This window comes from Scomber scombrus, chromosome 5, assembly GCF_963691925.1.
Source record: "Scomber scombrus chromosome 5, fScoSco1.1, whole genome shotgun sequence".
Lineage (NCBI taxonomy): Eukaryota > Metazoa > Chordata > Actinopteri > Scombriformes > Scombridae > Scomber > Scomber scombrus.
This window is the reverse complement of record NC_084974.1, coordinates 28,818,054-28,831,681: the sequence shown is the minus strand read 5'-3', so window position 1 is coordinate 28,831,681 and position 13,628 is coordinate 28,818,054. Positions and strand designations below refer to the sequence as shown.

General features: G+C 39.4%; 1 protein-coding gene across 1 annotated transcript; it reads right to left on the bottom strand.

Moving 5' to 3' along the window:
* Nucleotides 1-4,363: 4,363 nt before the first annotated feature.
* smtla (somatolactin alpha) lies at nucleotides 4,364-7,720 on the bottom strand. The gene is made up of 5 exons (XM_062419081.1): nucleotides 7,705-7,720; nucleotides 7,380-7,570; nucleotides 5,971-6,084; nucleotides 4,752-4,931; nucleotides 4,364-4,558 (listed from the first exon to the last, which is right to left on the bottom strand). The coding sequence occupies exons 1-5, from the start codon at nucleotides 7,718-7,720 to the stop codon at nucleotides 4,364-4,366; spliced, it is 696 nt and encodes a 231-aa protein (XP_062275065.1).
* Nucleotides 7,721-13,628: the final 5,908 nt, after the last annotated feature.

The window sequence follows — 13,628 nt, the reverse complement described above, 5'->3', positions numbered from 1 at the left end:
TAATTTTTCAGTATATTGTTCTTTGATGTCTTGTGTATTAAGCTGCTGGACCCTAAATTTCCCCAAGGGGATCAATAAAGTTCCATCTATCCATCTATCTATCTATCTATCTATCTATCTATCTATCTATCTATCTATCTATCTATCTATCTATCTATCTATCTATCTATCTATCTATCTATCTATCTATCTATCTATCTATCTATCTACATACACATATATATATATACATACACATATGTACACACATATACATTTGACTATAAGTCCACCAATAAATTAATGTACTTTAGAGGCGTAATCTGTGACTCATTCCTACAAAGTAAACTACTTGTTTTCATTAAATGCCGTGGGTGCAGCTAGGACAAGTTAAACTTTGTATTTTGACAACATGAAGGAAAACCTGTGAGACGCAATGGAAGCTGTGGCAAAGCTAATTTTAAAAGTTCCCATTTTGAACTCATCGTCTGGTTGCTTTTATTTATAACTGGTTGATGTTTTCCCTCCATGTCTCCATGTCTTCACAGCTTTGGAATGCCGTGTAGGACAACAGATCCGTGATTCCCTGTCACAGCAACGGACTTCAGCTTGGGAGGATTGATGGCTTCTTCCCCACTGAGTTCACATAGTGTTAGCCTGTTTCCCCGCAGTCTCCAAGGTAATCGTCTAATTTCCTGGTGGTGTAAATCCTGCCATTCGCAGAGTTCAATCGTCACAAACCAAGAGACGCCTCTTAGGGCTCGTTTCACCACGACTAACATATTCCTCTATTAATCATAGCTGCACATTTAGGCATCGTCTCTTTTCGTGTGTGTGTGTGTGTACCACATGCAGGTTATGTAATGGCAACAAGCATAAAAACCACTGTACAGGAAGCATTCAGATAACAGTGCATTGATTTAACAGCTGGGTAAACAAAAGCCCAACACCAAACAGTTGTTTCCCTTTCCTGACTCGCTTATCTCTTAGTATAGCTCCCTACATTGCACTGGAGAATATTAATAAATTAATAATTTATATTTCACTTGCAAGTCTTTTCTGCATGAGCACATTGTCTTCCAGCTGTATTCAACGGTTATTATCTTTCTCTCTTTCCTAATATTGTCTAATGTCAGTGAATCACAAGCCTGTTGCTGTTACAACCTGACATCTTATAACATATTGGAAGATGGTCTTGATCCCCATGACCTCTTGAGCTTCACTCATGTGTCCACAGTGCCTAGAATAGAATAGATCTTTATTGTCAATGCAAGTGTACAAGTGATGTTTTGCCGGGGGAAGCCAAAGGGGAGGCAGAGGGTGAGGTGAGGTTGGACATCCAGAGGTTTAGATGTGTCACCGGCACAAAGGCATGCTGGACTTTAAGCTTCGCATACACATATTCACACAGTGACAGCGGTGTATGATGGAGCCCCAGGCCTACACAGCTCAGGATTGGTTTATTGGCTCTATTTGAGACCTTATGCCATTCTTTGATGGCCCAAAACAAATTCCTTCTGGCTTGCTCTGGTATGATAGAGATGGCTGTGTTGCAAAAGCAGCAGCCTGGGCTGTTAGAAGTTGAGGTGCAAAGGAAAGACTGCCCTGCCACTCTCACCTCTGCTCATTCCCCATTTTCTACTTTTACATGAGCAAACACCCAAACCCTTTAAGTGACAACTTCTTGCCGCAGCCTATATATGTCATTAAAGCACAGAAAATGAGGAGGAAGGAAAAGGCACAGAGCTGCTACATGTGGGGGATCACACAGGGGCTGCGAGACTGTTTTAGGTCTTTCCAAGCTGTCGTTTTGAGCCATATATGAAAGCAAAACAACAGTGTGGGAGCCAGCCGAGCCAGTGGAGGCTCAAGGACTTCATGCTTTGAGTCTCGGTTTCATATCAAGCCAACACCACTTCCCAGCCTAACTCCTCTAGTTGTGTACCTGCCTTCCAGCCATCCACTTTCTCTGTAGATCCAACCTACTTCCCTGTATGTCACACTGCTCGGAGCTGTGCTCAGACTCTTTTTCAGTCATTTTAGTTGCATCTTTCCCACTGCTATATTGGTTTTCCCCTCTATTTGATTGACACATTTCACATCACCACTTAGTTTTCAAAAAAAGAAAAAGAAACAACTGCTCTCTTTACATCTCTTTGCCTCCCACTCTAGGTCAATGTTCTTTACATTTCCTGCTCCTTTCCTTTCCCTCTCCTTTTCTGTCTGCCTCCTCTGCTCTACTTATGCATCCCAGCAGTCTAGATTTCCTTTCCTCAGGTTATAATAGTTAGACTGTGAAATCACCCAGGCCCCACACCCCTCCCTTCATCCATGTGTCCTTCTTTCCCCTTACACTCCCCAACATCTTTCTCTCCCTCCTCTGATCCCCTCCCTCCTCATACTACTTATAGCAAATCTTTAATATTTATGGCCTGAGGACTTGAGAAGTAGGAGGGGGCACAGGGCTTTACCTCGCCTATGATTACTCGTGTGTTGCCAGGAACCAAACGAGGTAAGGTGAGGGCTGCACTGCAAGGTTGAGGCTGAGGAGCTGCAGCCCTGCAGAGCAGAACAGAGGCTACTCAATCTCCTCTAAGCCCCCATACTGAAGTGATTAGGCCACAGGAAGCTGAACCTGACATTGCTGACACTAGGCCCCCCTACCACATCCTGCCTCAACATTCACCCACACCACACGACACCACCTCTCTAAGCTGACACCCGACTCACTGTGGTGACCACAGGCTGATTTACATCTTCTGATATGGTTACAGAGGATGGAAGAGCAGAGGATGTAGCAGGACACTCAAGAGAGTTAAGAAAAAAAGTCAAGAAGAAACCTGAGATCAGAGCAAAAAAAAAGAAAAATGCTTGTGGCGGCTGCTTTCTTTATTGTTTCTCTGTCTCACAGTGTGGCAGCAGATGGAGACGGGAACAGGCAAAGCAGCCGGCCAATTTCAGGCTTATTAACTGCAAGTGGGATAACTACTGCAGGTGCTTCATTTTGGTGTCTTGAATCCTATAGATCAAGAAATTTGATATAGGATTGTTGGTTTTGATATTAAAAAGTTTCTGTTAGGATTTATATGGGGCCCATGTACTCCCTCATCCTACATTTGGTTTTCTTACCAATCTACCAAAAATAAATTAAAAAAAACAACAACAAAAACGAAGGATTAAAAATTTTAAAGTGGAGGTTGATCAATTTGTTATCAATTAGATGACCATGTGGCATTACAAGATGCAATATCATAAAATGCATGACAGTTGAAGTGGACAATCTAGTGATCAAGATAACCTTCATGACAGAGCACCACTGCCCTCTTGTGTTTTTGGGTTGAAAGGGCAAAATTGAGGACATGCAAATAGCATGATTTATTCTAAACTTTACCCCATTTATGGAATCATAAGTGGGACAAAAGTCATTCAATCACTCACTTTCAATCACTCACTGAAGGCAGAATAAGTCAAATAAACCATACACCAATGTTTTATGTTTCTTTTCTTGCCAAAACTTTAATAAAGCTTTATTAGCGTCTAAATTGACAGTGGTTGACTAGAAAGGGTCACAGTTAATTGGGCTTCTTCTATATACACATGACAGTAAAAACAGATAATTCTGCATTACATATTTATAGCATCAAACAAATAAAATTTAAACTTTATACTTCCTGATCATTTAAACTGAATAGAGCATATTCTCAATAAACTTAAGAGAGACAGAGAAATATCCATGCTTCTTTCATGAACACTGAACATATCTAAACCTCTCTCTAACCCAAAACTTCAGGTAAGTCTTGACTCTCATCTTCGCTGTTTTTTGTTCTCTCTCTCACAGTCTCTTTCACCAACCAAAATGTGTCTCTTTTTTAAGTAGTGATTGCTCTCTATTTGACTCCCATCTCCGGTGAAGTGTTTCATTTCACTAATGCAGAAGTGAAACCAACTCCATTTAAAAAAAAGGGAGTCTCACTGAATACTCTAGGGGCCGTAGGAATAATCAAAACACTGCAAGGAGCCAGCGAGGAATACAAACTCCAGTTAAGAACAAAGGAAATGGAAATCAATGGCAGGATATGCAGATTTTTTTGACAGCTCAACGCGCAAATAATCTTTGGGGAGTTTGCCCTGTGTTGCCGTTGCCAGGTTAAAATAACAACTGCGCAGAGAAACATAAAATGCTGTATGCTGAAGAAAGGGCACAGCATTACACCTACTTAGTTTTGTGTGAAAGTGTTCCAAAACAATCAATAAAGAATGTACTGCATTGAAAGCAAGGCTGAATCGCCTAAGGCATGGTCTTATCTATAAGTGCATGGCTACCAAAACTCAGGAATTCATTTAAAGCTAAACACTGTATTATTTAAAAACTGCCATTTATGTTTCATGCACAGTTGTATTTGTCAGTTTGTCGACACTTGAGAAGCTTCAGGAACGTCTCCATCTTATGGGCATCTTTCTTGAAGCAGCTGAGCAAGGTATAGTCTCTCATAACAGATTCGAGCATCTCGGGCTGCACATCGTACTGGAATAGGCCTTGTTGGTTGTAGGTTGTGGTCATCATCCCCTCATCCAACATCTGGAGAACCATATTTGGAAACATGACAGAAAAATGAAAGCTGTTTATTGTCAACCAATGGTTTTAAAGTGAAAGAGAGAGAGGTTAAGTTTGAATATGTAAGAATAAAAAGAAGAGGAAAAAGAATAGAGATGTATTGTTCTGACTGCACATGTTAGTCTAATTGTATGAATGTGTTTGTTATTTGTCCCACCTTCTTGATGAGGACCACCACTCCTTGCTCCAGACTGATCAGTTTCTCAGACACCCACTTGGTCTTGTTGAGCAGCATGTCGGGAGCATCATCGTAGCGATCCAATGTGGTCTGCAGGTAGACCAGAGGCTCGATCCATGACTGGACTAGCATCAGAACAGAGTGGAGCAACCATGTGTCCTGCAAACCATCAAAAAATTAATATAGGACTAAATGACACAACTGACTTTGCTTTATTCAAGTTGATGGAGAAATATTTATGATCAATTTTAAAACTGCTGGTTGAAAGTTATGTCATCTCTATTATAGTAAATGTGATCTTTGAAACTGCATATACTGCAAGGTCCCTCTTTATGTTAGTGATTTATCCTCTGCCCTTTCTTTTGAATTATTGCCTGCTTAAAGCTTTACTGGACATTTGCATGGTAGTCATTTGCATTGGCTTTAGAGTCTGCTCTGCTTAAGAGGCTCAACTGCTTCACCCATGAAAATTCAACCTACTTCTGTTGCTGAAGGTTTTGCTGCTGACGAGTACCTGATCAAAATCCAATCCTTCCAATCCTTTATCAAGTTCTTCCTTTTAAATTACCCCTGTCCATCGGTATCCTACACAAATTCTATAGGATTTTCAATTCTGAATCACCAGTAAAAAAAAGTCCTTAGAGCAATTTATTTTGCCATATATATATATATATATAGACTACAATTATACTTTTTTCTAGTGGAAGGATTACTGTAGAACCTTCCATTAACCAAATTATGGTTCACATCGGCCAAATCACCATTTATTGGCCTTTCGCTAAATGTCTCGGTATAGTTTCTATGCTACTTATGATGTTGACCTTTGGAGGACAGTAGCAAAAAGAAAAAGCAGTAAGCTTCACTTGTAATTAGTGTAAAAACGTCCCACCATTGTCCAGTTGACAGGGGCATGTATAATAAGGATAGGAGGTTGTCTTGCACTCTTACACACTGTCATTAACAAGAAGTCATGGTCTTTTAGCACCAGTGCAGCTAAAAAGTGATTTGTGAGAAGAGATATGCGTGCAAACGATGCATTTACAACAGTTATCACAAAAGCACACAAAACAAGCTAGAGCTGTTTTTTTTTTCCAAATGAAACTGCTTCTACATATCATAAACACATTTACACATATACATGAAAGCAGAGGTGCACACATACTACGATTTATGTGGCAATCTGTGGCCATGTGCTTACAGATATTTGTTGGATTTCACTTTTTGAGCTGGGGATGGGTAAGGCTTTGGTGATGCATGCATAGCCTGCCTGGTTCCTCTGAAGCCGCAACGGGAATGGGACAAACATCTCCTCCTATACACGCATGAACAGAGACCGAACACACACACACACACACACACACACAATTCAAGATTGTAAGCAGCAAATATATTTGGTTATATTATTACCTTGCTTGGTTTGCGTAATGGGTTAAAACATTTACAGTCTAGTCCTAAAAGACACCCTTAAAGAAAAGGGGGGAGAAACACTTTCATGGATTCTTCAAACCGATGTGAAAACCTTGTATTCTCATAGGTGTCAAAATACAAGAACAAACAAGCAGCAGACCCACAAACAGACACATTTGTAAAACAATCACATGATGCTTCACCAGTCTTTACCACTAGAGACACAGCAGAGACACATTTTGTTCTCTAGCATGTTCTCATCAGTAGACCCCATGCAGCGTCTGCTCGGTAACAAGCCCCTACATCATTCCATTTCAAAGACCATTGTGGATCTCAGGACTCAGAGTGAAGGGGATTCAACAGGCTGCAAAACATGTGCTCGCATTGCTGCAATATATCATTATCACATTCGTATTACTCCACTGTTAGGCTTCTCCTTTCAATAAAACATCTTTGGCTCTAAAGAAAGGCAGAAGATTACTTTGAAGCCTGGCAGTGAGGCGAAGTTCATGTCAGAATCAAAAGCAAATAACAGAGTATCTAACAGTAAGTGTCAGTGCTGTTGGTCCTGCATATTGTGAAAAAAGGGCCAACGAAAAATCCTTCTGCTCTCATTGTTGAACTCATTCAAAATATTCCTGCAATAGTTCATGATAAATAATATAGTTTGGGACATGAAGGACTCAGTGAGTGATATCTTTTTAATGACTTTTCAGCACTAACATATCATTTGATTGCTCCCAGAATGAGTTTTATTACTTAATAGTTGTTATTTTTTAGTTATTGGACAGCTTCTCAGCCCAGAATTCAGTGTTGCTGTCACTGTACCCTTCTCCAAAGGCAACATTTCTACAACAATGTTTTTCTAAATGCTGATTTCCCATTTTATAAAACTATCATTTAAAAAAAACACATGCCCAACAGCATCAGATAAGAATATTCCCCCGTAGTTTATGGATTTTCTTAGATTGCACATCAGCTGTATCCCCCTCTTTCTAGGCAGAAAAATATTATCTGATGCTTGGTGTGAAGTATGAATCTGTTTCTCCTGAGACTACACACACAACTAAACCTTTGTCCTTTCAGTATTCTGTAATAGCCTGTGGATGCAACGGGTCTGCAACGCATTTAAACTATTTTTTCCCCATACAGCACACAAGTGCAAAGATACATTTTGGTGTAGTGGTCGGTGTTACTCACAAACAAAGAACATGATTCTTCTGAGACACGGTAGATGAGCTCAGCGTGCTGGATGACTCTATCTAGAAGTTTCTCTTGGGAGATGGAGGGGCAACGGGAGAGACTGCCCTGCTCTTCCTTACAGTCTAGTGGGATACTTACGATCAGAAGGTAAGGCCAGAGCAACACAGCCCATACTCCCCGCTGCATGACTGAAGATAACCGCATACACACAAATGTAAAAAAAAAACATTCACAGGTAAAATAGGCCACTGCAGAAAGTATAGTCTGAAAATCCTACTCTTTGTTTATCAGACATTGTTGTTTGTGAGGTGTGATGCATTACCTGTCATCATGTTCATTCTGTCTGTATTCTTCAAGTCTACTTAGTCTATCTGCTGACAGCATTTATAAAGCCTGACCAGGCCATGCATAAAAGGAAAAGGTCATTTTGGTCTTGCATAGGTTGTGACCGGTCAAACCAACACATTTCTTTTCTCATGCATAATACCAAGATGACAACTGTTGTCAGGCATGCAAGGCAATGACAATAGTGTGTTCCTGATTTAAAGTGGTAAACTGGGAATTTCTTCTAAATATATGAAATATCTATCAAACTACTTCATCTTAAAAATAAATGTACATTTTTGTACCAACCAGCATCCTGATGCAACCCAGTCGCACATCTTTTTTTTTTTTTAATCTGTGGAGTGCCTAAAGCCACAGATGTCTTATTTTATTGTCTTTAAATCTTTTAGGATGTAAAGGAAATTGCAAACAGTTTTTTAAAATTATTTTATTTTTTTTATTTTTTTTAATTCTTTGACATGCAAAATGTGAGGCAGCATCCAGCCATGTTGTCACTACTTTCTCCAATTTGGTGCCAGTACTGACAACAGGGAAATTACATATGTCTGCACTTATGTACAGTATAAGCCAAAAAAACAACAATAAAAAAAGAAAAGTACACATCTCGCAGTTTTTGGGATATTATTATGAAACTAATATATTTTGCGTTGTGGACCAACATAGCTACTAAACATTTTGATATGAGACTCCAAGGATGAAGGCTGTAACTGATTTATCAGACAAAGGCTCAAAAAAGGGAATGGGCTGAAAAAATCCCTCTTTTCAGCTGAGTTAAGTATGTAATGTAGATTTAAGCATGCATGTCAGAGAAGGCTGCAGACAAGACAGCGTAGAACTGTAATAGACAACAAAAAGAAGCTGAATGAAAGAGATTCGTAAATCACTGGGATCTAAGAAAACCTCAAATCTTCATTTTTCTTTATTTTGACATTCATACTCCATTCTGCTCAGAAAACCAAGGGTGTGTGAGAGTAGCTCTACCCAGAAGCTATGGTATCCCAAATGTAATGACTGTGTTTAGCTGTCACAGAAGAAAGCACATATTTAGTAGTAATCCATGCCTGGTTGAAAACGTGTCAGACAAGGTAGGCGTAAAGGACTCCATTAAATGCTCCATTTTGTAGTCTTTTGTTGTTTTTTTGCATAGAACAATCTCTGCGCTACTTTTATCTGCTCCTTAAATCATTGCTGTCGTCAGTATAATCCAATTGGATTACTACTATCCAAGTATTCTGCATGCAAATAGGTCATACTTGCCTCCAACACAGACTAAAGGTAAGACTGAATACAATTATTGTCCAGTGTAAACCAAAATGATGTCTTTTAGTAATAAGAAGTAGGGGCTAAATAGCCTCGTTTACTCAAATGGGGATTAGAACCAGACAGGGCAACCCACTCTCACCATAGATTGTGAAATTATCACGATATTTAAGCTATAGATTTGTGCACATGGACACTAATGTTCCTTTTTTATTGTGATGCTCAGCACAACTTTCAAACTAATGTATTTGAATTGGACGCCAAGTTTGAGTGACCCATCTATGACATCTGTATAGGCTACGAAGTTCTATGTCTGGATGTGGTGGATTGGGTGGATGACTACATAGATAGGTGACTGCTGTTCACCTCCCCCTTCCAACTGCCAGGGTCATGTTTCAAACTGCAGGAGCATTTATTTGTTGCCACAACAACGAAGGTTGCCTAATTTTGACATTTAAGTGATCATTTTAACCCAAACAATGATATGTTCCTAACCCTAACCAAGTTTTTTTTTGTGCCTAACCCTAACCAGGTGACACCATAAAACATCATTACATTTTAACAGTGATTTTTAACTGTTTCAGTGCATTTGGGTGGGTGTGCATGTAGACACACACTGCATGTAGAGACATCTTTACATTACCGTAAACATCTTTTTAAACAGGTTTAACAGTCAATCTTAAATGGTGGTGTGATCGTTGTCAGCCCTGGTAAAATGTGTGCTGCACACACGCCTCTTGAGCAAAGCTTTGAAAAATTGTGTTTGTCTCAAGTATACAATTTATACAATTTCTTTGGTCATGTGGTTTTTAAAAACTTTGCAAAAGACAAAAAACAACCAAGTAAAGAATATGACCTTGTCCCAGGAAATAGAAAATGGTAAATGGTAAATGGCCTGTACTTATATAGCGCCTTTCTAGTCTTTTCGACCACTCAAAGCGCTTTACAATACATTTCATTCACCCCATTCACACCCATTCATACACTGATGGCAGGAGCTACCACGCAGGGTGCCAACCTGCACATCAGAGGAAGCTAATCATTCATACACATTCATACACCGTTGGCACAGCAACGGGAGCAATTTGGGGTTAAGTGTCTTGCCCAAGGACACATCGACATGTGGACTGGAGGAGCCGGGAATCGAACCGCCAATCTTCCAATTGGTGGACGACCGCTCTACCTCCTGAGCCACAGCCGCCAAAAACCCATGCAGATGGTTGGAGCAGGGCTCAGCAGAACCAGGTAGTTTTGGGGTTTAAGCCCAGTTGGCATCAGACACCTGCAGGAGAGGAGAGAGAAACCTGATCCAGACAAAAAAAAGTTAAACTTAGAACTGAAGTTAAGCATAAAAAATGGATAGAAACCATCAACAGATCATTTACAACTGGCTACGAAATTAAATCAAATGAATTAAGCTTTCCACATGTTGTTAATGTGTGGGCAGATTCATGATTTGACAACTGCTGCCTGTTGTGTGTGCATACATCTGTGTGTGATATTTGATGAATAGCCTAACCCTAACCAAGTTTTTTTGGTGAAGGCACAAAATATATTTCCAATTGAAATGCATTAGTTAGAAAGTCATGTTGAGTGTCTCAGAAAAAAATAAATACATAAAAAATTCATGTCCTCCAGAGGCTTAAGCTCAAATGTTTAAGGATAGGGTAATGACAGACAGGGGATCAGAGAGTAGTGGGTGATGCGTGTTGTGTTACTGAATTTGACGTCATATAGTTCCTATTCAAACATCCTTAAGACCTGAAGCCTCATTTCATGTATGTCAACCTGTTTAATATGAAACAATGTTCTCTTATCACCTTTCTTCAGCCTCCTTGGTGTGTCAGGAGATCTTCAAAATTTCAACACCTTTCCAAAAACATTGCTTATTCAAAAAGGGAACAAAAATAACAATTCAGCCATACTCTTTAATCTTTCTGTCTTTTGAGCGCTTGATGGAACCGATAAGAACAGACCGTTTTAATCAATATAGCTGTATAACGGCAGGTGCTTCACATGCACTTTACACACAGCTGCCACCCAAAGAATATTTCTGTTTCAAGTTTTCCTTCTGTGACTGAATGTGTTTAATGTGTGCAGCTACACTGATTGTGTATTGGGCTGTAAGTCTGAGTGATGGAAGACATACAGACATACTGCTTTTACAGTGACGCTAGCATAGACATGTCAAGATGAGACTTGTGCTACATTAAGCGACATCATTTCAAAAATGTATCTACATTTTCCATTAAAAGTATATTTTATGCCACTGAGGCCTGTATTAAAAAAGGAAAGAGACACTTGCACACTGTCTTTGCTTGCTCAATAAAGATACTTTACTATATACATTTCAGTCAATGACCTTCTTCCGATATTTAGGTAGGTCTGTTACGGAAATCTTATATATTAAAGTATCTTTAGTCAGCAAGTGAAGACAGTGTGCAAGTGTCCTTTTCTCTTTTTCATACATGGCTACTTCACCAACACACCTGTCACGAAGACTACTCAGGTGTGCAAGAGTGTTTTTGATGATTTCACTTAGGATGACACGTATGAGTGTGTGTGTGTGTGTGTGTGTGTGTGTGTGTGTGTGTGTATATACACGGTCGCCCATAAAGTTGGAATCAAATATTTTTTACCTCTTTCCATGAAATGATTGGGACAATGTGATGTATTCTTCTTCTATTGCATTGATCAATCTCATTGCACCTGGTCAAAGGTGACTACTGATGTGTATAAATAGAAAATAAAAAGAGGAATGTGTCTGAAAACAAAATTATATATATATATATTATTCTTAATATGAAACAATAATATGGACTGTTAGCAGTACTCTACTTGATCTGGTTAGACACATATTTGCAAGTAAACATCTTAATTACATAATGACATAATGAAAACTACAGGTCAATGGAAATAATTGGATTTTATCATGAAGAGAGTGGAGTGTAATCAAATCACACTCCACTCGTAAGCACAATAATGTATGTATAAAATATTCACTTATTGCATCAGTGTGTGCAAAATCCACAGAATAACATGTATCTGTGCCACAGTTGTTATTATTCATAACAAACTGTCTCTTACCAACTGTAATATCTATTATGTGTACTGGAGGTTTCCTCATACTGGACCACATTTGGCTCCAAAATTGTGATTTCAAAATGCTTCAGATTTAGGTGAGCACAGAGGAACTGTCCACTTTCAGCAGTTGAGTGTCAAAATTCTCTTCTAGTGTCAAACACACCTTTATTATAATCTAAGCATGTGCACCTCTGAAATCTCCTTACCAGTCATTCTTTAGATATATACTCTATCTCGTCTTGGATTGGTTAATATATTTCACATTTTCAACATTCTGTCTAGTAGTGAAGTTGATGTCCATGATATCTTCTCAACTCCTGCCCATACTATGCTGAAAGTGCATTTGTAGAGACCATAGACTGTTTATAAAATGGACGTAACATCTTTGACGTCACCCATTGGTTTGTGGACTGCTGCTTGGAAGCCAATAGTATCGGATCTGGGCGGCGCCATCTTGAACATTTCCGGTGCATGCTGGGTAAAAAAACACTGGATTCTACTTATATGGGCATCAGGAGGAGCATGAGGCGCCCTCCTGAACCTGTGAACCAATCAACCTGTCAATCACGACGTAGCCACGCCCTAAGGCATACCCTGCTTTATCGTCAAATATAAAATCAGGGAGGCCAAAATTTCACAAATGAACATCATACTGCATTGAAGAAGGCTTTAAACTAGCGATTGAGACCATAAACACATTTTGAAAAACGTTTACTGAGGTTATAAATCAAGTGAGAAGTTGGTGAATTCTCCATTGACTTGTATAGAGACGGAAGTCCTTTTGACACCAAAACGGTCGCCCCCTGGTGGCCTTTTGATAGAATGCAGTTTTAAGTCTCATTGCAGAGGACCGGAACTCCCCGCCTGGTAGAGACATATTGGTTCAGGCAGTCCTTGCAGGGTTTTGAAGACTGATGGTGGGTTTTGCCTTGGTCCAAGTATTTACATCAACACCATAACATATCTATTTTATATGTGTTGGATGGGGTGCATATGTAGACTTTTTTACCTCTTACTTTTGTGACCCATAGTGGAGTTGGCTGTGGAGATTTGTTCAATGAATCATGTATTGCTTGGGTGGTATTAAGGTGTTACAGTACAGATTCTCCTCTTTCTATTAAGCTGATAAGAAGGTGTTGTACAATGTAATCAGCATTTTTTCCTGCTACAATATGATTTAAAGTGTTTTCCGTGTTCATCAGGTACTGCTGCACAATTCGGCCAACACATAAACAGACTAACATACCTTGATTTTTCAGACAAAACACTGTCCACCCTGTCGTTGCAGGGATGATATGGACTCGTGAAAATGTTGCCCCTACAACTTAATCTTGAGATTACTCCTAACTACAAAAGCGGTTTCTTGATTTTAACAAACTGCTAGTCTGCCACCACCAGCAGACACCATCTCACTGATGTGTGTCTGCTGTGTTAACAAGTGTCACTGGGTCCTCCAGCAAGAATCTATTTATGTTTTATTCTATGGGCCATAACTGTTTAAAACCAGCAAGACTTGTCAAAGTAGGCTAATTGCATATTAGACACACAACATTGTAG